This window comes from Thunnus albacares, chromosome 24 (genome assembly GCF_914725855.1).
Source record: "Thunnus albacares chromosome 24, fThuAlb1.1, whole genome shotgun sequence".
Classification (NCBI taxonomy): Eukaryota; Metazoa; Chordata; class Actinopteri; order Scombriformes; family Scombridae; genus Thunnus; species Thunnus albacares.
Window position 1 is genome coordinate 18,117,914 of NC_058129.1, and position 14,914 is coordinate 18,132,827.

At 41.4% G+C, this 14,914-nt stretch overlaps 2 protein-coding genes across 2 annotated transcripts in view; both read left to right on the top strand.

The window, feature by feature from the left end:
- LOC122976244 overlaps positions 1 to 14,914 on the top strand; it is a 1,153,509-nt gene that overhangs the window by 1,033,640 nt on the left and 104,955 nt on the right. Inside the window, exon 28 of the mRNA XM_044344621.1 lies at positions 8,389 to 8,554. Coding sequence (XP_044200556.1) covers positions 8,389 to 8,554 — 166 coding nt within the window. The remainder of the gene's footprint in view (positions 1 to 8,388; positions 8,555 to 14,914) is intronic.
- Positions 534 to 5,674, top strand: LOC122976255 (protein NLRC5-like). The gene is made up of 4 exons (XM_044344647.1): positions 534 to 851; positions 2,134 to 2,220; positions 3,282 to 3,716; positions 3,905 to 5,674. Exons 3-4 carry the CDS (start codon positions 3,329 to 3,331, stop codon positions 5,566 to 5,568), a joined length of 2,052 nt encoding a protein of 683 aa, XP_044200582.1. The 5' UTR covers positions 534 to 851; positions 2,134 to 2,220; positions 3,282 to 3,328; the 3' UTR covers positions 5,569 to 5,674.

Sequence of the window (14,914 nt, forward strand, 5' to 3'; positions counted from 1 at the left end):
TGGATATCTTCAGCTAAACACACTGCTTTGAGGATATGAGGTCAAGGAAAAATAAACCAGCAGTAAATTAGGTAATTAATTAGTACCAATACAAGAATGTAAAAAACATCAGAAGTTAAAATCCTTCATTCAAAGTACTAACCTACTAATGTCAAAATACAGATGTTTTATCAGAAGTATCCAAAGTAAAAATGCTTATTCTACAGAAGAATGCCCCTTGTGATCCACATCATCAAAAAATATTGGTGAAATATTGGATATTTTGACCTCTTTACGCCTTTAACATTCATTTCAGTGAAAATTATCTGAGAAGTTTAGAGGGGGAATCACTCTTTGTGAACTGATAACAACTCAGATCATCTGAAACATGACAAGGAGCTGAAAGTAGACACCGCTTTATAGAAGTCACAGGCTGAAGAGCTTGGAAACCACTGGTTTAATCTTTAACACTCCATTGTGTTTTATATACAGTACATATCTATATGTAGGCTATTTTTAATATACAGTCTTAATCTGACCTCTCTGTACCTCTTTAAGTACTTTACTTGAGTATCACTATGGATATCTCCTGTTGTTTTACAGTCTGTTATGAGTTCATCTTTCAGTCTTTTCTGGTTAAATGGCGACATCTTGTGGATTCTGTGGGACCTACAAACTTTGCACAAACTCCTCATACAGGATGTGTCGTCATGCAGCAAAAGTGAAAGTAAGACAGATCAGGAGTCACTTAGCTGCTGTACACGAAGCTGTGCGGTTGTATTTATAAAAGCTTTGAGCAAACACACACACAGAGAGAAAGCCTAATCCTCTGTAAGTGATGAGGAACTCAGAAGCTGTGCTGCAGGCTGCAGGTGAGTGTGAGGAAGAAGGTTAAAGGTAGATTATAGTTGCACCGGAACTTTAGGAGTTTCTGTAGGTGAAAACAGTTGTTGGACGGTTTCTTAGGGGCTTTAAATGTTCCATAACGACGCGGTACAGCGGGTAGTTAGTTATGTTTCCGAGTACATGGATGTTTTTACAGCAGAGATTACAGAGAAAAGGTGAAAAATTTAGAGAAGGGTGTTACGGAAGTAGCCCCAATGACGGACATGGTGCATCATGGGAGCTGTAGTTTTTCTTCTTCTATTATTTCTGTCCAGCTATAACTAACCTGGTTTAAGGACATTTTGATGTAAGCAATAAATTGCTTCTTTTTTTGCATTCATCGCCCTCCGCTCCTTTGTTCTTATGTTGCGCCCTCATGCCCCTAAACCTGGGTGTAACAGAAATGTTAAAAAATTATGAAAAACTGGCGTTCAGAGTTTCTCAGGGGCCACAGTGATTTTTGTCTCACAGTCAAAAATGTTCAATTAACTGTCAAATATAAGTAAACAGCCATAAATTTTTGTCATTTTGCTTGAAAAATGACTGAAACAATGACACGATTATTGAAATAGTTGTTGATTGATTTTTTTGACAATGCAGACAATGCGGTTCTAATTTCAACTAGGTTTTAATACTTGTAAAAGTAAAGACCCACTAGATGTAAACAGATGACTTGACAGCTTCTTCTCACTCCTAGCAAACAATCGCAAGTTTGCAAGTTGCTTTTTCACCAGCAAACATTCTGTAAATGTTATGTTATGTATCTGTACTCTTGGAGGCAAAGTCAAACCAAAGAGGAATCCCAGAAGGCAAAGGTGTAGGTGAAGTTTCAGAAGTGGTTGTCCCACCTAAAAAGCTTAAATACTTAACCTAAATATAGTTTATTATGCGATGCATAATTATGGTTGTATGAAAAATACTTCTATAAAATAGTTCTATGTAAATTTAAAGTATTAGTTCTCTAATCCTACCTAAAATCATGCTGTTTCACTTAATCTGTATTTGCATGTTTACCAGAAAGAACTCATGACTTGCCATGTCTCCATCTCCAGTGTTCCCTATCGTGATTTTTTTGGGTCAAATCACTTTGGAGCCTCATTAGCCTCATTTCCATAAAGTTAAACATTTTCAGCTTTAAGTGCAGATGTGGTTTTGTGTGAGATTAAATAAATATTAAAGCAATAACGGATCAAATTTCTAACAATGCCACCTTTGTCAGTCTGGGAAATCTCTACCACTATTTACTTGACGACATTCTGTGTTTTTTAGATGTTTCTTGTTATCAGGAAAATAACGTACCAAAGGCACAGAGCAGCTGATGGAGTCCATCATCAGTGGATACTTGGAGGCCTGTGTGTAAGTGTCTCTCTCTGATATACAGTCTGTATGTGTCTGTGTATGACAGGGTTTAGGCCAATAGTTTTTACTTGCTTTGCTTTGTCTTTCCTCTTTGTTAATGCAACATAAATTGAGTTATTTCCGCCCTTTAAAGTTTTTAGTTGGAAAAACTACTCTTTTAATAATAATGAAACTATATTTTAGCATATTTCTAATTAATAAAAAGATGCAGTATGATGTGATTCACAGTAGATGGAAAATACATATACAAAATGGAGAAAAAATGTGTTCAGGTTTGTTTTAAAAGTTGCAAGTGAGGTACATATTCTCAGATGTGTGTAAATATATTAGAAGCAGACTGCAGTTTATTTACCAGGCTCATAGACTGAGCATTACAATATAAGATTGTGTTATCAGTTCAGAGGTGGTTGCTACCTGTATCTAAGTACAACAAAACATAACTTGGTTAGCTTTTCATGTATGTGGGTTGCCTTTTTACATTAGAGTTTTAGTGAGATTTGGAGTATTAAAGTATAGTATTAAGTATAAAACAATGAACACAAGAGGATTAAAACCGATAAACTCTTCTGTTGTGACTTTTCAACACGTTATCCAACAGTAAATCAATGACTCACCCAGAGCTGAAGTTTTAAACCTTTCACAGAGAGTAAGATCTTTTTTTAATAATTTGGTGTGTCTGAGAGCTTTTTAAACAATCTCAAAATGACGGTGGGCTCAGTCAGGCCTTTCTCCCGTGCAGCAAACACTAAAAATGTAGTGTGGAGAAAAATCTGGCAATATGAGACTATAAAAGACCAGATCTGGGGAATGTTTTGATTCTCTGCCCTCTCATGTTTATTAGCACATTCTGTACAAGGACCAGGTTTCCAACTTGGAAGTGATAAACACCATTAGAATTTAGCTTGAACTGTTTTATCTAACATAAGCAGCATGGATTTTAGACTGGCCTGCAAAAACATTTCTCTGAAAACACTCAACACAACATAATAGTTGATGCATTACTGGCAAAATAATTATTTTAATTAACATTTAATTTAAGCTTGTATTTTGTTCTCCAGATCATTGAAGGTGGGTCAGTGTGCAGAGCATACAGAAGAAAGGAGACATGGCTTGTACATCACAGTCTGCCTTACAGTACATCAAGAGTGCCAGACGCCACCTTGTGGGAGAATTAACAAATCTCTCTGTGATTGTGGAGAACTTGTATCAGCAAGAAGTTCTCGGAGATGAAGAGGTCAGTAAAATACAAGCAGGGACTAATGACTATGATAAAACCAGAAACATACTGGACTCAGTCATAAAAAAAGGGGAAGACGCCTGCTATGAGTTACTCAGGATTATTGACATGACGAGAAAGAGGACCTTAGGGAGACCATCACTCCCTGAGAAAAAGAGTGTCACTTCTACTGAGACCAAAAAGTTTGACCTGCACCACTGGATCAGCTGCTTTTCTTTCCAAGAAGACACACAAATGGATATAAACTACTTACAAGGTATTTTAAATGAGTATTCTAATTAATAATGTGTCACATTTTTATTAATCACATATATCTTGATTTTATATAATGTACATGAATGTGTCTTAGTGCAAATATGTATCCATTATTTAGTAATATTGTCTAAGTGCACAGCAGCCAATTCCTTGTACATTTATTTACTCACTGTTTTTTTTTAATTTTAGGTCCAAAGCCATGCCACAAATATCAGGCAAAGTTGAAGTCAAAAGCACACAAATTATCAAATAAGTTTTGGATGGTAAGCAAAAATCTTTTTGAAGAAAACAACAAGCCTAACCTGTTGTACACTTCGCTTGTATTGGACACACAAGGAAAGGTTTCCCCATCTAAAATAAAAAAAATAAAAAACAAGAAAAGCAAGAAGAGTCGCCCTAAGAAGCTAAGGACATACATCCCTGAGGACAAACCAGACATTTTCCCCAGTGACCTGCTGAAAACAGATAAAGACATCCTCTTGATTGGAAAGCCTGGAATTGGAAAGACAGCACTTTGTCATGAAATGTTGAGACTCTGGGCAGAAAGACAGAACAAGGAGCTAGATTACATGTTTTACTTTGACATGAGAGAAACATCTCATATCACAGCAGCCACGAGCCTGGAGGATCTTCTTTTTGGGGTGTTCAGTGAACCAGATGAAGGCAAAGAAGAGATCTTACAGGATATAAAGAAGAACTCTGACAATGTGACAATCATTTTTGATGGAATCACAGATCTCCCCTCTTCATCTGTGGTGCAGAAACTTGTAGAGAAGGACCTGCTGCCTGATGCAAAGTTAATTATAACATGCAGACTGGATGATGATGATGATGAAGACTTCTTTGCTGTAGACTTTCTCAGAGTAGAAGTGAGAGGCTTCAGTGAACGGACCATAAAAACATACTTATCTGCAATGCTTGGTGAGGAACAGAAGAAGGTTTTGTGCAACTTGGAGTTGTTAACTCTTTGCCATGTCCCAATGTATGCTCTGATGGTAGCTGCTTGCTTTTCATCAGAGACATCAGAAGACTCTCCACAGCCCTGCACTATAACTGACATATACATCAAAATCGTCCGTTTTTGCCTTCAAATGAACAGCAAAACAAAAAACAGACATCTTAATTCCTTTATCAGCAACAAGAGGGAGGAAATACTGTCTCTGGCTGAGGTTGCTTTTCTTGCAACTGAAGGAAAAACTGTGAACTTGACAGAACTGCCCTGTGAAGACAGCTGTGTCTGTTCCTTCCTGAAACCACTTGTCATCAACGTCGAACCTACTAAGACAATAACCACATATGCATTTCTCCATTACACAATGCAGGAGTTTTTTGCAGCACTGTGGCTCTTGAAGAATCCAGAGAAAATCAAGGATGTTTTTCAGCAATGCCTCACTGAGGAGAAGAAACACATGAAACATCTGATCCCTTTCATGTGTAGATTGTTGAATGAGAAGAACCCTACTTTGATGGAAAGTCTGATTCCAGCTCAGGAGCTCAAGAATACATCTACCTGGTTCTTTGAGGAGGTGATAACCACATTTTTACCTTGTCTACGTGACCAAGATGAGACTGATTCTGGGGACAGTAGGCTCAATGTCGACATACTCTTCTTATGCCAGTGCTTGTATGAGTCCCAGTGTCCTGAAGCATGTGTCCACTTTCTGGACAAACTGGACTACCGTCTTGATCTCAGTGGAAAGAGTCTTGATCCCCACTGTTGCTGTGCTGTATCCTATGTGGTCACTCAGTCAAAGGAGAGGAAAACATGGCTGAACCTTGGGGACGCAGTGGTGTCAGAACAAGGAATGAGACGACTACTTGGATGCCTGAAAAATGTCCAACGGTATGTGTGAGCACAAGGGTGAAGTCTTCAGTCAGGCTTTGAAGGGGACCAAGTCTGTATGGCGTATATATAAAATTAAACACACATAGCTGAATAAATAATGTAGGCTAATATAATTACTTTTTGTTCGTGTGGTGTGAATGTCCAGGTTTATACAGAAACAGTTTGTATAAAAGCAGCCCTTCTCAGGATAAATTCTGGGCTCCATCACAGCTGTCAGGCCATTTTTATTTTAAATAGCTAAAAGTCCAAACTCTGTCTCCTCTGCAGAGTTTCCTCTGTCCTGTCAAGTAAATACAGTTTCAGTTGTGCTGTTTAACTGCAATGTCTAAATACAGAGCCTTTTTTCATGATATTTTACCATAATTACTTTTATAATGTGTAAATTGTCTCTGATTATTCTTCAAATTGCAGGTGTGACCCTTTGCCACGGCAGCTGTGGAAGATTTACCTTCTCAGCGAGGAGCAGATGGACCACATTAGTTTACTTGGCTTTGATGGGAATCAGTTGCACCTTCCAGTTGAAGGTGAAAGACAGCTGTTTGAGAGAGCAGTAAAAGTCATGCAGAAGATTACTACGAAGGTTAATGTCTGCCTCTACTGGGACAGGGCAACTCCTGTCTGCGAAAGTCTGTGTGAGTCTCTCTTAGAGGCTTTGCCAAACATCAGCTCACTCAGGTATGTAGCTTTTGTTTTTGTGTAAAATTATTTGATATACTGTAGGCATAATCCTATGTTAAAACAGCATTTTAAGATTAAGAGAGATTCCTTCACTTTTGGTGGTTGAGTTACTGCCTTTTCAAAAAAATTTTCAACAAAAAATGGTGGCCTCAAGATGGCAGCTGGTTTACATTGAAATCCTCACTGTTGACACAGAAAAAAAAAATTCTCAGTATCATTATTATCCTTATGTTTAATTATATGATTCAGAAACTTCCTAATGGTCGCATCTACCACCAAACTTGGTCTTGCATGCTTGAAAAAAGAAACCATTTACAAATTCAACTTTGTCAAGACAGAAGTGTTTCTTTATTACATCTGACACCAGCAGTCTTAATATTATTTATTTAAGCTCTATGTGCTTAAATATTAATGAGATGTAGTTTTATATTACATGTAGTATTTGATATGTGTGTTTATTATCATGCAGTTTCAAGAGGACCTACAGAGATCCATGTTTACAGGACCAGGAGCAATGCCATGAGACACTGGAGAGAGAAGAAAAGGACCTGTTACTGGATTTATGCCTGAAAGCAGCACTTTACAAAGGAGAAATATTTCATGATGTAGTGAATATGTTGTTCTCACTATTTTCTGTGGACACTGACTTAAATAACATCCTTCTTGATTTTTATCAACACATCAAGAGTAAAGGTTGTTTAAATATCATTCCAAAAGTACAGCAACTTTTCCAGTCACATACAGTCTGGTCCATAAACCTGTCAGAGAGAAAGGTCTCCATCCTGCTGGAAGTGCTGAAACTCCAATCAGAGAAGAAACAAGTGAAGCTGACAGGCTGCTCAGATGAAGAGAGTGAAGTGAGGAGTTTCCTACAGTGTTTTCCTTTTATCTCAGGGCTCAAGTAAGTCACATGACTTTAGTGAACATTTAAGGAGTTGTGTTTCACAATGAGACAACTCACTGTTAGTTTTAATGTTAATGTAATGTGTTCCACTGATCAGTCCACATAAACATTACATCACGGTGTATAAGATCAGAGATGTCATTCTTCTTTATTCCACTCACCTACAATGTACTTACTCCTTAATTACCCAGAGTTCCTTTGGGCAGAAAGTCAAAGCTCTTACAGAGTACTGCTCATCTACTATTAGCTGAGACACGTTTACTCCATCCAGCTCCTGGTTTGTTTTTAACATGAACAGTTTTGTTACTTTAAGGTTGTTTTCATCAGTCATCCATCAACTCAGTGAAACATAAACAGAGACTCAGCTATAATGATTTGTTCCAACAAGCTCCAGAAATGTAAACTACAGAGAGCATCAGTTCTTTTTCAGGACCAGTGATGTTCTTTTTTACTGTGATTATACAAATCTCAGCCATGAAGCAGTAGTTTCCTGCATTAAAGAATAACCATACATGACAGTTCCCCTCTCAGTACCTCAGTGTGTTCATGTTGGATTTATGAGTCATCTTAAGACATTTTTAAAGTGGTTCACATTTGGAGTACTGAATCATGAAGAGATTTGGTCATGAAATGTGATCAGTCATAGATGCTGGATGTGAGGCTCATTGATTGGCTACTCTGACTCTAATACATCCAATAAATAAACTGTAACTGAGTATGAAGTTTGAGTGATGAATGATCAAGAGGAGTGAATGAGAGTTTTACTCAAGTGATTTATTATCAGTAATGAAAATACACTGCTGGTCATCAGGATGTGGTAAGTTCACCACTGGACATCCTAAATATTTCACACTAGTTCTCTATGAAGTTTCATAGAGTTTTACAGAATAGTGGATGTTAAAACTTGTGGTCCAGTATTCAAGGCTTTGGAGCTAATTGATTCATAAATGATTTGGGAAACGTGGTTATTTCCACCACCCTGTTGGTTCAGGAGTGATATTGTCTGATTTTCCTGGTTCCTTTAACATTTTGTGAAGGATTTTAGTCAGTAAATGTCTTTTAAAATCTATGTACAGCCCAACCTGTTAAAAGCTTTGTTGCTTCTATTTCAAACTGATTTTGCTGTATTATTCTCATTAATGAGTATTTGTAGGCTTTTAGCAGATACACTCTATATCACTAATGCACAGCTCTCTTTGTGTCACTGACATCAGATCATAACAAAATGTTTTCTTCTCGTTCCAGTTTATCTCCCAGGTTTAAATCCTCACATGGAACCTGGTTCTGGGTGAATCTGTTATGTGCAGCAGCAGAGAGAGAACAGCAGACAGGAGAGAAGATACTGAAGCTGTTATCATCAGTGTGCAGTTATGATAATGAGGAAGATTTCCTTCTGGATATGTACTCTCAGGTGAAGGATTATGAAACTAAAACAGGAAGGAGAGTCCTTCCAGCATTACAGTCAGTTTTCCAGTCACCTACATACTGGTCCATAACCCTGTCAGAGAGAAAGGCCTCCATCCTGCTGGAAGTGCTGAAACTCCAGTCAGAGAAGAAAGAAGTGGAGCTGACAGGCTGCTCAGATGAAGAGAGTGAAGTGAGGAGTTTCCTACAGTGTCTGCCTTATATCTCAGGGCTCAGGTAAGTTACATGACTTTAGTGAACATTTAAGGAGTTGTGTTTTACAATGACACTACTCACTGTTAGTTTTAATGTTAAGGTAATGTGTTCCACTGATCAGTCCACATAAACATTACATCACGGTGTATAAGATCAGAGATGTCATACTTCTTTATTCCACTCACCTACAATGTACTTACTCCTAAATTACCTAGAGCTCCTTTGGACAGAAAATCAAAGCTCTTACAGAGTACTGCTCATCTACTATTAGCTGAGACACGTTTACTCCATCCAGCTCCTGGTTTGTTTTTAACATGAACAGTTTTGTTACTTTGAGGCTGTTTTCATCAGTCATCCATCAACTCAGTGAAACATAAACAGAGACTCAGCTATAATGATTTGTTCCAACAAGCTCCAGAAATGTAAACAACAGAGAGCATCAGTTCTTTCTCAGGACCAGTGATGTTCTTTTTTACTGTGATTATACAAATCTCAGCCATGAAGCAGTAGTTTCCTGCATTAAAGAATAACCATACATGACAGATCCCCTCTCAGTACCTCAGTGTGTTCATGTTGGATTTATGAGTCATCTTAAGACATTTTTAAAGTGGTTCACATTTGGAGTACTGAATCATGAAGAGATTTGGTCATGAAATGTGATCAGTCATAGATGCTGGATGTGAGGCTCATTGATTGGCTACTCTGACTCTAATACATCCAATAAATAAACTGTAACTGAGTATGAAGTTTGAGTGATGAATGATCAAGAGGAGTGAATGAGAGTTTTACTCAAGTGATTTATTATCAGTAATGAAAATACACTGCTGGTCATCAGGATGTGGTAAGTTCACCACTGGACATCCTAAATATTTCACACTAGTTCTCTATGAAGTTTCATAGAGTTTTACAGAATGGTGGATGTAAGGGACCGAGCTGGCAGACAAATGAGACTCAGGTGGTTTCAAAAAAGAGGGTTTTTATTTTACCCAAAAAATGCGAACAAAAGGTACAAATAACAAACTATGTAAATAAAGTTCAGGGCCCATAAAAGAGGTCAAATAAACAGAACTCAACTAAAGTGAACTTAACCCTACTAACAGACCTTCCTAAATGAACACAAAGGGGAACATATATACTGGCCGATCAGACCATAACAGAAGAGGGGTAACTAACAAATGACAACCACTACCAACTAAGCAATAAACAGAATCCCCCCCCAACACAGGTTAACTCAACTAAAACTAAACCAAAAATACCCAACTAAACATTCAATAAAGAGAAACAAACAATATGACTAAACTTGAAATAAACAGTTCCCCCCCCCCTATGAGGTGGCAGGACTTGGTATGACCCAATTGGCCACTTCCTGTATTTAACCATTCCATGTCCTGGTGCACATCCTTTGCCCAGGCCTGGCCAGTTGTCCTCCAGGAGCAGCACCCCAACACTGGTAACTCAAGAAAAGGAAAATTAGAACTTAAACTAATGACTGTACAAAAGTTAACCAAATGTGCGCGCTACAAATAGAAACTAATGTACTGCCAAACTGTACAATAAAATGAGTATGATGTATGAAACAAAATCCAGTGTGTTGTTATTTATTTGTATGTAATGTGAAATGTAATTAAATTAGCTAACTGAGGAATGAATTAACTACAAATGTAAAAGAAACCAAAGTGTGAGTGCCAGCTGGGATACAAACTTCAAAATGGCTGTGTGGCTGCAAGTGCGGCCATCACACACCCCTCCCCTTCAAAGTCCTCGCTGGGACAGCGAGAGAGATAGTCTGCAGTGGAGTTGTCTTTGCCCGGGATGTGATGAACTGTGAATCGGAACGGCTGCATGGCCAGGTACCATCGGGTGATTCGTCCATTGGTGTCTTTCATTCTCTCCAGCCATTGTAGCGCCCTGTGGTCAGTTTCCAAGGTGAACTCCCTCCCCAGTAGGTAATACTTGAAGGAGTCCAGGGCCCACTTGACCGCCAAGGCCTCCTTCTCTATGGTCGAATAGCGAACCTCCCTGGGGAGAAGCTTCCGACTGATGTAGGCCACGGGGTGTTGGTCCCCTGCTGGTCCCTGCAAAAGCACAGCTCCAATGCCCCTCTCAGATGCATCAGTTTGTAAGACAAAAGGTTGATCAAAATCTGGGCCGTGAAGAACTGGGTTCTTACTCAGAGATTGCTGAATGTCTTTGAAAGTTGCAGCTGCCTCTGCTGTCCACTGCACCTGATTGGGGCATCGTGATCCAGTTCTGTCAGTCAGTGGAGCCGCCCTGGCTGAGAAGTTGGGTATAAACCGATGGTAGAAGCCAGCCATCCCAAGGAATGATCTGAGCTGCTTCCTGGTTTGTGGGAGAGGACATGATTCAATGGCATGGACTTTATGAACTTGTGGTTTTATTAACCCACCTCCAATGGTGAAACCCAGGTACTCAGTTTCCCTTCTGGCAAGGACACACTTGGCTGGGTTGACTGTCAAGCCTGCCGAATGCAGACATCCCAGGACTTCCTTCAGGTGTTCCAAGTGCTCCTCCCAGGTGGCGCTGTAGATGACAATATCATCAAGATATGCACATGCAAAATCAGAAATCCCGTAGAGTACCTGGTCCATCAACCTCTGAAATGTTGCAGGGGCCCCGTGCAGCCCAAATGGCAAGACTGTAAACTCAAAGAGCCCCCAGGGAGTCCGGAATGCAGTCAGCTCCCGAGACTGCTGGGTCAGGGGCACTTGCCAGTAGCCCTCACAAAGGTCAATGGTGGTCAGGTATTTTGCTTTTCCCAGGCGCTCCAGGAGATCATCAATCCGTGGAGTGGGATATGAGTCAAACTTTGAGATAGAATTCAGATATCTGAAATCAATACAAAATCGTATTGTTCCATCCTTTTTTGGGACCAACACCACTGGGTTACACCACTCACTTTTTGATGCTTGAATTATTCCCAGGGACAGCATAAGGTCCACCTCCTTCTTCAGTGACATAAGGAGCCGCTCTGGTATCCTGTAACTCATACGCCTCACAGTTGCATCAGGTTTCAACACAATATCATGTTCTACCAGATTTGTGCATCCTGGGTATTCTTGAAATATGTCTGGATTAATTAAAGGCTTCACCTGAGATTGCTGAGGTTCAGAGAGATGGCTCAAATCCAGGTCAGTGGATATTGGTGAGGGCAGGTATTGGTCATCCACCTCCTCTTCCTCCTTCACAGCCTGGATCAGCAACACCTCTGCTCCTTTCTCAGCCCTTGGCACCCACTCCTTGAGGAGGTTCACATGCAGCACCCGACTGGACTGCTGATGGCCTGGGGTGGAGACCTGATAAGTGGTGGGTCCCAGCTTCCTCTGGACTTCAAAGGCCCCTGCCACTTTGCCAGCAGCTTGCTGTCACTAGTTGGAAGCATGACTAAGACCTTTTGACCAGGGTCAAAGCTTTGCTGTCTGGCTGACTGGTCATACCAGGTCTTCTGGTGCTGCTGGGCCTCCACCATGTGCGTCTGGGCCAATTCACTCATCCGCTGCAGTTTCTCTCTCATCTGAATGACATAAGAAATGACATTAACAGGCTCCTCCCTCCCCTGATCCACCTCCCAGGTCTCCCTTAACAAGGTCAAAGGTCCCCTCACCTCATGACCATAGAGGAGTTCAAAGGGGGAGAAACCAGTGGAGGCCTGGGGTACCTCCCTATAGGCAAAGAGTAGGTAAGGAAGCCACTGATCCCAGTCAGATCCAGTCTCATTGACAAACTTACGGAGCATCTGTTTGAGGGTTTGGTTGAAACGCTCCGTCAGCCCATCTGTCTGTGGATGATAAGGGGTGGTGCGCACCCTCTTTATGCCCAGCAGCTGGTAGACCTGTTTCAAGAGAGTAGACATGAAGTTAGTGCCCTGGTCAGTTAAAGTTTCACGAGGGAAACCCACTCTGGAGAAGAACTGAACCAAGGAAAAAGCCACAGTTTTTGCTTTAACTGACTTCAGTGGGAAAACTTCTGGATATTTGGTGCCATAGTCTGTGATGACCAACATGAAGCGGTTTCCTGTTTTACTTTTTTCCCACAGGGCCAACGATGTCCATCCCGAGGTGTTCAAAGGGAGTACTGATGATTGGGAGAGGTTGGAGCGGGGCTCTAGTGGGGCCTTTAGTTGATGTCTTCTGGCACTGAGGGCAACTCCTGCAGAACTGGGCCACCTCTGAGCGCAAGCCTGGCCAGTGGAAATGGCGCTTAATGCGAGCAGTGGTCTTGTGTTTCCCTAGGTGGCCAGCCCAGGGAATAGTGTGGCCCAAGGTAAGTACTATGTCTCGGGCTGCTTGCGGGACCACTAGCTGCTTTACCTGGCCGTGCTGATGGTAAAGAACACCATTTTGCAGGAAGTACTCCTCCCTCCTACCATCAGGCTCCGTCCCTGGCTCCCTCTCTTCAGCTCTCTGTAACAAGTTGGACAAAGTTGGATCATTATGCTGCATTTCGATTATGTTAGTGGGTATCTGAAACCCCAGGGGCATGTCTGGAGTGGCCTCAGCTGATGGTTGTATAGCAGTGCGTTGGAATTTCTCTTGCCTTCTCTGGCTACGGGGCTTCCGAGACTTCCCGGGCTGTGTCTCCAGCTCGACACCATAGAATGGCAATGCACTGAAGGCTGGAGAATCCACATCTACATGCTTAACTTGTGCTCTGGTGAGGGCAACATTACAACTTCGGGTAGGGTTTAATAGATCAAAGAGTACTGGCAGATCATCACCCAAAATCACTGGGAAAGGCAAGTTGTCCACAACACCAACATTTAACAGATAGGCCTGACCCTGCACTTCCATGTAAATGTCAGCTGTGGGGTAAGGCTTCTCATCACCATGCACACAGCAAATAGGGATGGCCTCAAGAGTGCAGATAATGTTAGCTGGTACATATTGTCTGTGCACAAGGGTCTGAGTACTGCCAGTATCAATAAGGGCTCTGAGGTTTTTCCCATTAATCCGGACATTTGTAATTTTCCGGGACTGGTTACTCCTAGGTGTAATGTTGATATTTTGGCGTGGAACATAACACATTTGAGTGAGCTAAGATGGATTCTTTGGACACATCGGTTTGGTATGGCCTTCCTGTCCACACAGGTAACATGTGGGTATTTTATTTGGAGATCTTAGTGGTGCGTGCTGATTCTCCCTTGCAGGAGGCTTACCCACACCTGGCATTGACCTCTGGTGGTATTGAGGGGGTGTAGGCCTGCGGGTGTCCCTCGGGGCCTGCCAGGCACTATTAGTCCATGGCTGGCTCTTTTCCCGGGCAGCGACAAACACATCAGCCAGAGTGGCAGCCTCAGCAGCTGATTTTGGACCACGCTCCTTTACCCAAATCTGAAGCTCAGGAGACAACATTCTCAAGTATTGTTCCATAATAATGGTTTCACCAATTTGCTGAACCGTTTTACTTTGCGGTTGAATCCATTTTCCATACAGCTCCTTCAGCCTCACATACAGCTCCTTGGGGCTCTCCTCACGTCCAACATCTAGAGAACGAAACCTTTGTCTGTATGTCTCAGGGTTAATATCATATTTTTCCAGAATAGCAGTTTTTACCTTGTCATATTCAATAGAATCGTCAACATCCATATGAACATAGGCTCCCCTGGCCTTACCAGTCAACAATGGAATGAGCCGAAAAACCCAGTCAGATTTTGGCCACTGGCATGCTGCTGCAATTCTCTCAAATGTAATGAGAAAATGTTCAACATCATCATTTCCTGTTAGTTTCTCTAGTCTTGGCTCATGGGAGACTCGGGACTGCCCTGATGAGATAATGGCAGGGTGCATCTGTGCTGATGGAGTTATGACTCGGGCCTGAGAGTGACAATCATCTGGTTCTGGAGTCTCCAGAGGATCTGGAATTGTTGAAGTGAGCTCTGGTACTGGAGAAGTTCGTACCTGCATCTCCTGCTGCAACAGCTGGAACTGATGTTGTAGAGCTTTAAAACGATGCTCCTGGCGTGTCGCCTCCTCCTTCAGTCTCACTTCACGGGCCTCCTGCTGCCCCATGAAGGCCTGAATAATACCAGTCAAGTCTCTCAATGTTGGCTCTCTGACATCTCCACCCTCAGTGCCTGATGCTCCCTGTAAAGCTGCAGCCTCCATCTCTGTGTCACTGTTCATCTGGTCCTCTG

Excerpts from the sequence above, each read along its gene's own strand:
- LOC122976255 (XM_044344647.1), top strand. The coding sequence starts at position 3,329 with ATGGCTTGTACATCACAGTCTGCCTTACAGTACATCAAGAGTGCCAGA. Across the intron at positions 3,717-3,904 it reads GGATATAAACTACTTACAAG|GTCCAAAGCCATGCCACAAA; the intron begins GTATTTTAAATG and ends TTTTAATTTTAG.